Source organism: Rhincodon typus, chromosome 10, assembly GCF_021869965.1.
Source record: "Rhincodon typus isolate 14 chromosome 10, sRhiTyp1.1, whole genome shotgun sequence".
Taxonomy (NCBI): domain Eukaryota; kingdom Metazoa; phylum Chordata; class Chondrichthyes; order Orectolobiformes; family Rhincodontidae; genus Rhincodon; species Rhincodon typus.
Window position 1 is genome coordinate 24414091 of NC_063341.1, and position 13733 is coordinate 24427823.

Sequence of the window (13733 nt, forward strand, 5' to 3'; positions counted from 1 at the left end):
TCCAGCTCTACACCTTGTTATCTCAGATTCTCCAGCATTGGCAGTTCCCACTATCTCTGAATCAACTTTAACGCTTTCTGCTTTTTTTTTTAAACTCAGTTGCCTACAGTTTCTGTTGCTGTGCATGAAGATTTCTGGATTCTTTTCTGTTGTGGATAGCCATTACTATCATTTGGAGCTACAAGTTTGAAAATTGCTGGTTTAGACAATTATTACAATACATACCACTGACTTGCAACTTGCACTCTGAACAGGATTTAGTGTCATTTCTTGAAGATGCAAAATAGAACATCAATTGTTGTAATAAAATGTCTTGTATTTATTCTATGCCATTCACAATTTTCAGGATGTTCCAAAGTGATTTACAACTGATGATGTACATCCGAAGTGAAGTCAATATTGTGATACATTGATGTTAACCTTAAAGACTTGCAGCCCTAGCGTTCATTTCACAATGATCATGGAATTACAAGCAAAGAGATCTAATTCCTTAATTTAGCAGTACAGAATTATTTCTAACAAACCCAATGCTAGTTTTTATAGATTTTGGAAATTATCCTTTAACAACTTTTTAAGCTTTGACAACTGTCATGTCTGATTCTATCGTCCCTCCAAACAATTGGTTATCAATACCTGGTTATTGGGAGCATCCTTCCTGCATTTATTCTGTCTAGACTATTAGAATTTTATAGGGTTCTGTGAGATCACCCCTCATTCTTCTAAACTCCAGTGAATATAGGCTGATGTAGTCTTGCTTCATACTTCAGTCCTGCCATCCCAAGAATCAGTCTGATAAACCTTCACCGCACTCTCTCCATAGCCAGAACATCCTTCTTCAGGTAACAAGGTCATGTGCAACTCCAGCATGACATCCCTGCTCCTGTGCTTGAATCCCCTCACCAACAAGGCCAATACACCATTTGCCTTCTTCACCGCCTGCTGCGCCTGCATACTTACTTTCAGTGACTGGCGTACCAAGACCTTCCTCTTCCTTTCCAATCTACCACCATTCAGATAATAATCTGCCTTCCTGCCTTTTACTACCAAAGTAGATAAACTGCACATTTATCCACATTATACTTTATTTGCTAGACATTTGGAGGTAAATGGCGGACTAAATTCAAGACAGGGGTAGGTAGCCTTCAGCACTAGGGTAATTTGTAGCTCCTGACCACTGAAACTACAGTTTTTGAAGCTAAGGCAACTCAGTTCTATTCGTTAAAAACCGAAAGAACTGCAGATGCTGTAGATCAGGAACAAAAACAAAGTTGCTGGAAATGCTCAGCAGGTCTGGCAGCATCTGTGAAGGAGAAAACAGAGTTATGTCTCAGGTCTGGTGACCCTTCCTCAGAACTCGGTTCTATTAGTATTCCCATTCCTTTCTTTCCAGCTTGCTTAATTATTTTTGTTATCTTAGGGGTCTGAAAAGAGTATTGACAGTGTCTCGTTGATTGATAAAATTTAAATCAGAATGGTAAGATCTGTTATCATCAGAAACTTGAGATAAATGCAACAGAAACATTAAAATTCTATATGTGGTCTTGAGATAATTAGATGTGGACTGATGCAAAACTTGTTTAAACCAGGGCTGTCCTAACCATGGCATTTTTTCACCTCTCAAACACACACATAAACATGGCACAGGCAGATGCCTATGTCTGCTTTTCAAAGACTTGTTAACAATCTTCTGTGAAAGGAATATGGATACTTTAGACCAGCTCCCAGTACCTGAATCAAAGCCAAAATGTGCCTTCAACTCTTCCATATTTGGCTACCTTTATGCAACTGCCACAAGAAATTGAAACATTCATTTGGAAAGCACATTATGACTTGGAAATTCTTTCATCAAATAGCAAATAGGCACCATATCTGTATTCAATTTTGTTGGGAATGGTGGACAAACTATTTGTGTAGAACATTGAAAATTTCCATTTCTCAGCAGTGTTGATAGGAAGGCAGAAAAAGATTTTGTAAATTACGCTATTCTTAATCACAAGAAATAAACCTACCACAATGGTCCAAGTTCCACCGCGGTCTTTCCTGGCATACTTCCATGACAGTCACAGGGCAGCTGACTGTATACATTCTCTGAAAAAAATACAACACTAAATCAGTTTCTAAACAGACCAATGATTTCTTACAAGACAAAAACCATAGTCATTAATCAATTTTCAGAGTGACTACAGTGTATATTATATGGCATTAACTCAAAACTTATATGTTCATAAGACCAAATCGAGAATCTGTTTTGATACCTCAGGAATCCATGGAGAGGAGTGTTTATTACATTTGGTTCTGGTCTTCTGTAATTATTGCTGGTGAAAATGCACAAACGTTCACTGAATTTTTTGTTTGAATGGCACGCAGCTCTAATAAGTGCTTCTGACATAATGAACTAAAATCTTCAGCTTCAAACACAACTGTAATTCAAAGTATAATTAGCCCTCAGTTAAAATCTACGATGGGGCTGGTGAACTAAGCTGAAACACGAGTTTTCTGTCATTGCTGAATATCTCTTACTTATAAAGCTCACTAAGCATGTACGGACAGAATCAGCCACTTCATCACCACAATGCAAAGTGGATCCTTGAAAAGTACTGGAAATGCTTGAATCGTTAACGTGGGGCTTTTGACAAAACATCATGTTGTGTGTGTTTGTCAACATGGACTTCATGTCAATTCTATCATTTCAGCTAGTTGCATAGTTTTAAAGGGAGTCTTACCTTCTAGCATGTGGCACTTCTTGTAGAAAACCCGCTCTTCACACCACTGACAATGGATCAACCGACGAATTTTCTTCAGGCTTTCATCTGCCTGGGTTGGCCCTCGAAGTACGCGTACCACGACCAGAACAAAGTGTTCCAGTGCTACACTGAACAGAACCTCAATACCCTTGTTACAGCGAGCAGCAGCCCTGCAGGAAAACACCCAACATAGCAGAAGAAAACAAAGTAAGACTGGTTAAGAAGAGTATCTTATTTTCTGCTTCTACTATGAGGTCTACTATTGATGTTTGATTGGTGCTGCAGCACAATAGAACTGCACGCCAGGTCCAATAAAATCTCACAGAACATGAGTTGAATTTTTCCATAATAGGCGTCCTGTTATGATACAGCTGTCAATGTTTCGAGATAAGGTGTTCTATCATGCATTGTGTAACAATGTTGGGAGTGTATTACACATATCATTCTTGCACTGTCTCATGAGATAACACAGTTCTCTGCATCATAGCAGAGTTGGTGGCTGGCAACCATAATCCAGAGGAACAGTAAAGATAAAAGAAACTTGAAACCACATCTCCATTTCTTAACCCAGATGGAACAAAATGGATCAGCACTAAAAGAGCAGGAAAGTATCCCTCAGTTACAAAGTAACTGAAACTATCTTGCAAACTCTATATATTCGAACAAGGAGGAGACAACAATTCTGGCCAGCCATTTAAGATGATCATGTATAATCTGATTGTAACATCACACCTGCACTTCTATCTACTCCTGCTGGCTTTTATCTCCTTGCTTACCAAGAATTTAGCCGATTGTGCATTAAAAACATTGAAACACTTGCACTGCATTTTGAATTCCAAAGGTTGTTGATCCATGTGTGTAAGAGAAGCCTCTGTTTTGATTTAAATGGGTCACCTGTACCTTTTAAACAGTGATTCCAGGTTTCCCATAAAAGGAAAAAGCATTTTTACATCCATCCTATCAGGACCCCTCAGGATCATATCTGTTTTGAACAAGTCACTTTACTCCAAGCTCCACCAGATACAAGCCTAGCCTGTCCAATCTTGCTGCATAAGACAATCCACCAATTCCAGGTATTAGTTTAGTACGTGTTCTCTGAATTGCCTCTTACACATTTACATCCTTCCTTAAATAAGATAACCAATACTGTACACAATACTCCAAACGTAGTCTCATCAGTGCCCTGTATAAATTAAGTATTGGCCTCCCTAACTTCGTATTCAATCCCCTTCAGTAGAACTGATAACATTATTATTATTTACTAACCTTTTATAACGTGCATAAGGATCCAGATCCCTCTGTATCTCAGAGCTCTGAAGTCTCTCACCATTTTTTGATTATGGTTTTTCATTCTTCCAGCCAAAAGGGACAATTACAGTTTCCTACATTATACTCCATTTGTCATATCTTTGCTCATTTAATTACTCCATCTACAGCATTTTGTAGCTTCCTTATGCCTTCTTCGCAACTTACTTTCCTACCTATCTTTGTGTTATCAGTAAATCTGATAAACATACATTCTTTTCTGACATGCGAGTCATTTATTTGAATTGTAAACAGTTGATGTTCCAGCACTGATCTCAATATCACACCACTAATTATATTTTGCCAGATTGAAATAGGCCCATTTATTCCCTGCTTCCTATTAGTCAACCAATCTTCTATTCATACCAATATGCTACCCCCTACATCATCAGCTTTTACTTTTTCACAATAACATTTAGAGTCATTGAGTCATACAGCCATACAGCATGGAAAGAGACCCTTTGGTCCAACTAGTCCATGCCAACCAAGTTTCCCGAACTAAACTAGTCCCACTTGGCTGCATTTGGCTCATATCCCTCTAAACCTTTCCTAATTATGTACTTATCCAAATGTCTTTGAAATGTTGTAACTGCATCTATTACTTCCTCTAGCAGTTCATTCCATATACGAACCACTCCGTGTGGAAAACTTGCTCCTCAGGTTTCTTTTAAATCTTTCTCCTCAAACCTTAAAAATATGCCCCCTTGTTTTGAACTCACCCACCTCTGGGAAAAGACCTTTGCTATTCACCTTATCCGTGCCCCTTATGATTTTATAAACTGCTACAAGGTCACCTCTCAACTCCTATGCTCCAGTGAAAAACGCCCGAGCCTATGCTTATAACTCAAATCCTCCAGTCCCAGTTATATACTGATAAATCTTTTCTGAACTCTCCCCAATTTAATAATATCCTTCTTATAGCAGGGTTACCAGAACGGTACACTGTACTCCAAAGGTGGCCTCACCAGTGTCCTGCATAACCTCAACATGATGTGCCAGCTCCTATACTCGATGGTCTGAGAAAATAAGAGCAGAGTTCATTGCTATGTTTCTATGAGGCTTTCTACCACTGAAGAAGCACCAAGCTGCCTTTTCAGCTGCGACTGAGAGACTCCCTTCTATCATTTTAAAACATTAAACGATAAACCAATCCACAGTGTGGAAGGATGTGCCCTTCACATGGTAGCTTGCAGCTAAGAGCTGATGAAGGCTGGGAGGGAGCATCTTAAAGTCTCACTGGGCCCTGAGCAGTTAGCCTGTTTTCCAAAGCTCCAGTCAGCTTCTGAAAGTAGGCATTAACATGCCTGAATGGTCTCGGCGATACAGCCCCTTGCAGCAGGTTGTTCTGCTGCAGCCCTCACGATTCCACAACACCCCCCCCTTGCCGCCCAAATCCCGTCTGACTGGCGAAATGAGGCAGGCATTGTCCGTGATCGCAGTGTGACCTGCTCACGGGCCTCAGAATCTCAAAGTCCTTCTCCCACACCAGCATATCTCAGCTGGACAATGTCTAATGCCTTTTATTTGAGTACAAAACAACATAGTTTTAGGGTAGAAGAAATTGAAAGCAACATCTCCACTCTTCAGCCAAAAGACAAATTGCTAAAAGGGCTTAATCCTGAATACATTGGGGAAATAAGGGTTTGAAAAGATAGGTAGAGTCAAAATCAAACAACATAGTTGACAAGCTAAAAATGGGATGTATTGCAAGGGGAATGTAATTGTAATTTTGTTTACACAGAATCAGGTGGTATTTTCAAAGTGGAAAGGTCCTTCATCATTTGAGACCCCTGACCTCAGGCAATTCCAGTCTTGGGGCAATTTCTATAAATGAGGACGAACTCCCTGGATTCCAGTTTGAAGGAGGCTGGAGAATGGCTGTGAGAGGCCTCTGGAATCTATGTCAACATTACATTCCCAGTGTTCAGGGTGCTGGAGTATTCATTTGATCAACATTTCTTTAAATATTTTGATGTTGTCACCACAGATTGCCGAAGAAAAACAGATTGTGTGTTGTTAGGTCTCAACTCGTGTGATTCATGGATGGGTCACAATAGATAAATCGAATTCATTTCCAAAATGGCCACATACCACAATCTCAGATAATTGGCAACAGAAACGGAGGTGGTTTTTTTGTGGCTTTATACTGATCTGGAATATGTGCCTGAAAGGGTGTTGGAAACACATTCAATTGTAACATCCTAAAGGATAAAAAACCTGTGGGCAAAAATACTTTAGGATTCTCAGCAGAGAATGAAGCAGTGAGGATTAATGGGATAGCGCCTTCACAGAGTTAACACAAGCACAAAGGGTTGAATGGCCTCCTTCTGTGTATGATTCACTTAACTCAACAATTTACAGGCCTTTTCCCAAGAAGATATTTTATCAAGTTTTTTTTTGTAAGACTTAATTGACAGAGCATTATCTACTTTTGCAGGATCTATTCCACCTCTTCTCTGTAATAGTACTGCACATTATTACTATGCCATCATGTTAGGCATCTGCTATTCCTAGAGTTTTTTTGAGGCAATTTCTAGGCAGGCAGTCAATCACAGGGTGCAACTTGTGAAGCTTCAAAACAGCACAATTGCTGGATGTTGGTCTTTATTGCAACGGGATTGGAGAACAGGAAGAAGGCAGTCTTGCTGCACTTTTACCGTGTGCTGTTCTGATGTGACATCATGTGGGAGTAGTGTGCTGTACTGATCTCCTGGTTTAAGGAGGAAGGTTCATCTGGTTGGTCTTTGGGATGAGAGGGCTGTCCTACAACATGAGTAAATGGTGTCAATGTTCTCTGGGGTTTAGAAGAACGAGAGGTGATCTCGTGGAAACGTATAAAATTATGAAGAGATTTGACAAGGTCAACACTGAAGCCATTTTCCCCTACTCCCTGGGCTGGGATGGCTAGAACAAGGGACCATGGTTTCAGGATAAGGGCTGATCATGCAGGACTCTGACAAGAAGTCTCTTCGCTGAAAGGATTGTGAATCTTTGGAATTCACCAGATGATTCTGGAGTTCCCATGTGAATTTAAGGCTGAGATAGGCAGATTTTTGGCCTCTCAGGAGATCAAGGGATATAGAGAGCAGGGAAGAAAGCGCAGTTGAAGCTCAAGATTAGCTACGATTGTACCGAATGATAAAGCAGGTTTGGACAGGCTGTACAGTCTACTCCTGATACTATTTTTCCAGTTAAATGTTAGGCATTGTTGGTCTACCATCAGGCCTTTGAATAGTTTCCCAAAAATGCCATGTCTAACTTTGCACGCATATCTTCATAGTTTGCTTTCTTCTCCAATACAATTGCATCGCTTTTAAAGTTATTCAAAACAATACAGAAAATACAGCAAGTATGCAACAGTAGGATTAGTTTGTAATTAATACAGGGCTATGAGGAGAGTGTGGGGTATTGGGATTAATTTGCAATTGATACAGGCCTATGGAGGGAGTGCGGGCCAGTGGGATTAGTTTGGGAATTGATGCAGGGTTATGGGGAGAGAGCAGGATAGTGGAATTAGTTTGGGATGTATACAGGTCGAGGTTCAGGTGTTTGAATTTGGATTGTACATGGTGTGGGCTACGTGTAGGTGCAGCGGTTCTAGTCTGGAAGTGGCGGAGGGAGAGGTGGCAGTATGCAGTTGACACTAAATTTGAAAATATAGATTCTCTCTGAGTGAGCTGCTTCCTGTCTGAGACAAAGTAGCAGGTGTTTCCTGTTACAATATAGTTGTCGCTGTATCTCCCAGAGTGAGTCTGCAATCACAGATTGAAGTTTGAGGGGATGGGGAGGCTGTGGGGACCAGTGATTTTACAAGAACAACTTGTATTTATGTAACGTCTTTTAAGACAATAAAACTTCCCAAAAAGCACGTTACATCATCATTATTGGTCACCTCATCACAAGAAGTTAGGTATTTACACACAGTCAGGTGAGTGTCTAGGAGGAGGAATGATAGGCTGTTGAGGTTTAGGCAGGGTATTCCAGAGCTTATGGACCAGATAGCTGAAGGAATGGCAGCCAATGGTGGAGTGAAGGAAATTAGGTCAGAATTGTAAAGCATTACTTTAGGGGAAGATGGTGTAGTCCACAGTGTTCGTCACACAGGATGATACTGTGGACATTGGCAAGAGCTGTTTCGGACCCATGATTGGACACTCACTTGATTGGAGCAATTCAAAATTTTCTAATGTTGGCACTTTAGCCATACGAAGGACAACATTTTCATCCCTGGAATCAAATGCAAATAAAAGACTTATTTTGCGCCCCAAATGCTGATATCCATGGGGGTCAGTGACTTTTACTGTAAGTACTTGGTTTGGCCACATAATCACAATTCAGTCATTGTGTTCTATATTTTTCTTGCAAAAAGCAGAATTTCTTTTTCTATTCATTTGTGGGATTGAGCATTGCTGGCTGGCCAGCATTTATTGTCCATTGATAACAAGGTGTGGAGCTGGATGAACACAGCAGACCAAGCAGCATCAGAGGAGCAGGAAAGCTGACGTTTCCGGTCGAGATCCTTCTTCAGAAAATTTGTCGTCCATCCCTAGTTGCCCTTGAAGGTGGTGGTGAGCTGCCTTCTTGAACTGCTGCAGTAGGTTGACCCACAATGCTGTTAGGGAGGGAATTCCAAGTTGTTCCAGGAATTCCAGAGAATGCCAGGTTAAGAAAATGCAAAGAATTATTTATTGCCTAAAATACAGCAATAATGTTTCTAATTACTACAGATTTCTCTCAGGCACTAGCCCTACAACAAAAATAAAACATGATTTCTTCTAAAATTCATATTTATTTTACTGATCTCAGCTAAAAATATTATACATTTCAGTATAGCAGAAGCTTGGCTGGCAGACTTCCAAGTGACCCGGATATATCAGATTACATGTCACAATTTTGCAACATTGTAAGATATCACACAAATTAGCAGCAAAGTGCAAGCGTCTCAAACTGGCGTAAACAGAATAGACAGAATGGTGATCACAAAATAACTCAACTGAAATGAAGATATGTGAACAAACAGCCTGTCTGTCTGGAAAACAGAATTGCGTCCATTGGTATGAATGGGGCTGTGCTGCTTTGGTAACTTTCCATTAATGCAACACTCCTTTGTGACAAACAAATGTAAGCACAAATAACTGAATCTTCCAATGAATTAGTTTTTTTTTTTGGCATATTCTGAATATGAAGAATAGAATCACTTCCTAGTACAACCATAATGGAGATTCTACACATTGGGTTCAACTCCACACTGACACGCAAACAATTTTGTTCACTCCTTGGCCAATGGGGAAAAAAGAGAGTTAACAATTATGTACTTCACATAGACTGGCTGAGTTCATCCTAGGTCAGAGACACCTATTTGAGCGGAGGATGGATACAAAAATGTGCCTGCATATGAAAAGCCTTGGCAGATATTTAGTGTATAAAAGTTTGGGGAAATTTAGGCACTTTATTTCAAAATTATCCTTAAATTAAACAGTCTAGAAAGTTACTTTGAAGGCATTTTGGAATAACCTCGTCTGTTCTTGTATAATATGTCAACAAAAATCAGGAGTACCTTGCCACAGAAGCAATGACCATTCTGGCTGCCACTTCCTTGTAGTACTCAGTCCGGACAATGTTACAACCATAGTGGCGCATGGTGACATTTAAGGCTTTGCAGTACAAAGTGCTGATGTCTGTGGATGTCACAGAAACGATCCCAAGGTTCCTCACATTTCTGAAGGCAGCATCAAAATAATTTATTGCTGTTCCAAATGGGTCCAAATGTCTGCATCAAGATGAAAAAATTACAGAGGACATAAGAACTCTCCATTCAATATGCAATCTTCATTACCTGACATTTGAAAGAAAGCTTTTATTCCCCCCCTCAAAATATCTTACACAGAAAATCCCTCCTGCTGTCTCACCCCACCAGATTCCATCTTTTGAACTGGAGGCAGGTCAAGTTAACCTGCTGTTGGAACTTCTCCCTGAAACAGATACTTTTATAGCATCTTGATTTTTGAAGTAATTTTTAGGGTACAAGGATAGGAAGGCAGGGGTTTGGTAAATGTGTTCTGGAGAACAGAGTCAAAGAGATTGATAACACAAAATTAGTAAATCAATAAAATGGTGAACAGCAGGAAATGGATATGAGTGTGTACTGGCCACAATTATTCATTTTTCCCTCTTTTTTGGCTCAATCAAGTTCAGAATAGAACACTTCCTTCCACATTAATGAATCTCTCACACTTAAAGCAGTGAGTTAAGTTACAGCAGAAGATGGGTTTTAAACTCAAATCCTTCTGAAAGACTTAATAATTTGCTGCCTTGAAACTAATTGGGGATCATCTTAACTTTTGCTAATGGTGCAAAATATCCATTATCGAATCAGTCACCCATGATGTACACTGTCAAATTTATTTTCGATTGACTTTAATGTTGTACGAGTGACAAATCAGTAATGTCAGTAGTATGACATCGAAAGTTAAAATTGCCTTCCTGTGAAGTAGAGGTTGGTGTAGCCATATAATTTCTCATTCAACACTACAAGCTAAAAATGTATGACATTCAAAAAATTTCAATTAATTCTAACACAAACAAGTTACAAAATGTAACCAAATGTATTTAGCAACTTTTTGATCTGTAATTTTGTTAGGTAGCTAATCAATAATCTGACTATAATTTTACTATGCTAAACAAGTTGGAGCAGAATATACTTTAGTAACTATGAACAGATCCTAATAGGCAACATTTGTCAGCTCTAACAATATTTTGCTTTCAACTGGTTACTCTGTACCAACTGTCAACAGTGATTTTCCACTGCATTTGACAAATCACAGTGTTGTGGAAATAAATCACTCAAAAAATTACTAGAGTGCCATAATATTTCAATTTATAAAAGATGATCAATTTTGTCTGCTCAGATTTTTGTTAACTATGGCACATTGAGAACAATTTTCATTTGTAGGACTATCTTGATGCCCTGCTATTAAATGGAAAAAAACTTGAATCTTAGACATTTTTACAAATGCATCAAATGCAAATTGAAATTGCAGAAGTATTGGTTAAAAATCCCTTTACAAAGGAGTACCAAGTTTCGAACACATAAGATATGGATCAAAAGCAGGAGTAGACCACTCGATCCCCTCAAGCCTGTTCTGCCATTCAATCAAATCATGGCTGATTAGATTATTCCACATTCCTGCCTAACTTACATTACAACAAGTGTAGCAGACTTCCCAAAGGCAACTGGAAAATATAATGAAACAACTCAGACTGCTCAAGGTAAGATTGGAGCAGATTACCACTCAGATTAGACATACAAGACCGTAGGAGTACACCAAAGTTTATTATTCCTTTGACTGGAGAGATGGATCTTGTTATTCAGTAAATGCACTGATTTGTCTCTTGGATCTTATAAAATCTCAGTTCAAATCTTTTCAAGAACCTCATTATGTATGTTCATATTAATTCCTTTATTAAACCTGTTCAGTGAACGAACATTCCAATTGGTTTGTCACTGGTTTACTTGAAAATGCTTATTACTAAAATTTGCTAGAAATCATTTACGTCCCACTGGGAGGCAAAATCGTATGGAGACTTTGTCAAAGACTATATTGAGATATAGTAGTTCTTTGACGTGCTTTGTACTTTTCATTTTGTTGTTTTCTCTGACTATTAGATAATCTTCATAGCCATAATACTTGCTGTTCTGCCCTCCACCTGTGTGTTTGGAGTTGGGTGTGGATAACCTGGGATCCCAGATCTCCTACTGCAACTTAAGTTAGTCCCTGAATTTTACTTGTCACATTCAATATTAAATTCCACAACGTCAGAGTCTGACCTCATGACGTCTGTTTTCCATTTTTTTGCATTCTTCTATGCGGCCACCAAACCAGCCTATGCCTGCAACGCATCCTGTCTTGTCTGTGTCTTGCTACCTTGTTCTCAGCTGTCTGAGAACCAGAAGAACTGGAGGACATATCTAGTCCTCTTTCATCCCAACTAGCAACCCATTTATCTTTGCACTGGACCGCGAACCATCTGTTCCCCTTGTTCCTCCGCCACATCTATCAAAAGTATATAAACCACCATTTTATGACTCTTTCCAGTTCTGAAGAAAAGGCACACCAGCCTCCAAATGTTAACTCTGTTTCTCTCTCCACACATGCTATCAGACCTGCAGAGTTTCTCCAGCATTTTCTGTGTTTGTTCAGAACTCGTTCTGTTCAAAACTATAAATGCTATCTTACAACTTTTGCCACCATGCTATCCTGAAAAATACAATTGCTTCTTAAAACAGGGAGCATTTTTGTCTGACGAACGTGTATACTGAATTGGACTTCTGATACAGAAGCCTGGGTCTGAAATTTATTCTGGAAATGATCACAGAAAGAAGCATTTTATCAACTTTCTCAGTAACTTTTGCTGTGACAACCTGTTTTACTCACATGAAATCAAAAGCTCTCAAATGCATGAGTACATTGGCATCCATTTGTGTGACTTCAATAGTTCCTAAAGTATTCTCTGCTTCCTCAATATTCTCTTCATCCTCCTCTTCATCTTTTTTACTTGATAGCACCTTCATCCGGTTTAGATGACAATTTTCTCGAATAATCTTCACAGAGCCCTCGTTTATGTCATTTATGGTGACCTTCACTGCATCGCCAAGGTGCTTGGCCCACTGCAACCCCATGATTCCTTCAAAATAGAATAATCCAGTTTAGATTAGAACATTCTGGTGTAGAACAGCTGGTGGGGGACTCTGGGACAGAGATTGCCAACAATTATGATAATCAACAAACCCCTTCTCTTTCTGTGGAGAGCAGCTGACTTCTTCAAATATAATCAGTAAAGTCTACATTTCTTGCATGGTTGTACGGTAACCAACAGGGGCTGATTGTTAATGGCTTGTGGAAGAATCTGCTGCATGATTGCACAGCTTAGATGGAACATAGGTGGCCAATACACTTTTATCAACTGACAGGGTAAGAAAGCAAATAACATGAGAAAAAACACATTGGTTAATGGTCTTAATTGCTGTTAATTGGATTTTGCTGTGCCCATATTGTCTAATACTTTTAATGACACAATTGACCATGCTGCAAAATAATCGAGTGGAGGAGTTCTGTGACGACTTGAGGATGCAATGAGGCATCATATGATTACAAACACAGTCAACTAACTTTCATTTCCTTTCCAAACTACAACTAGTTCACTGTCACAAGGTGCTACAGAATATTGGAATATTACAGTGACTGATATTTCCAGGCTCTAAAGCACAGAACTGTAGTTGAAATCAACTGCTTTACCACTTAAATTCAACTTGCAGCATCCATAAGTCATTAAAATATCCTAAATTAACTTTTAAGATGCATATGAAAATTTAGCCACAAGGCAGCAACAATAAATGATCTCAAGTTGAAACAGCTGAAAAAAATGACCTTGCAGTCACACCCTGTCTTATATCCAGCTATGTAGTTCTCTTTAAAAATTGCACACATTCTGGCCATAAGCAATTGAAGAGGGCAGTAAAGCATTCTTCGTTCAGCTAACTGATCTGGCTGTTACCACCACAATTAACACTCATTGTGCAGATCTGTCATGAACTATGCTTCTCAGAAAGTAAGAAAAGACTTGAATTTACATAGTACCTCTCACAATAACAGGAGGCACTAAAGACGTGGAGGTGTCAGTGTT

At 39.2% G+C, this 13733-nt stretch overlaps 1 protein-coding gene across 1 annotated transcript in view; it reads right to left on the bottom strand.

Annotated features, from left to right (window-relative positions):
- trmt1l (tRNA methyltransferase 1-like) overlaps positions 1-13733 on the bottom strand; it is a 78354-nt gene that overhangs the window by 17985 nt on the left and 46636 nt on the right. The window contains exons 8-11 of the mRNA XM_048601991.1: positions 12485-12734; positions 9607-9819; positions 2724-2914; positions 2010-2088 (exon numbers count right to left, since the gene is read on the bottom strand). Of these exons, the coding sequence (XP_048457948.1) occupies positions 2010-2088; positions 2724-2914; positions 9607-9819; positions 12485-12734 (733 nt within the window). The remainder of the gene's footprint in view (positions 1-2009; positions 2089-2723; positions 2915-9606; positions 9820-12484; positions 12735-13733) is intronic.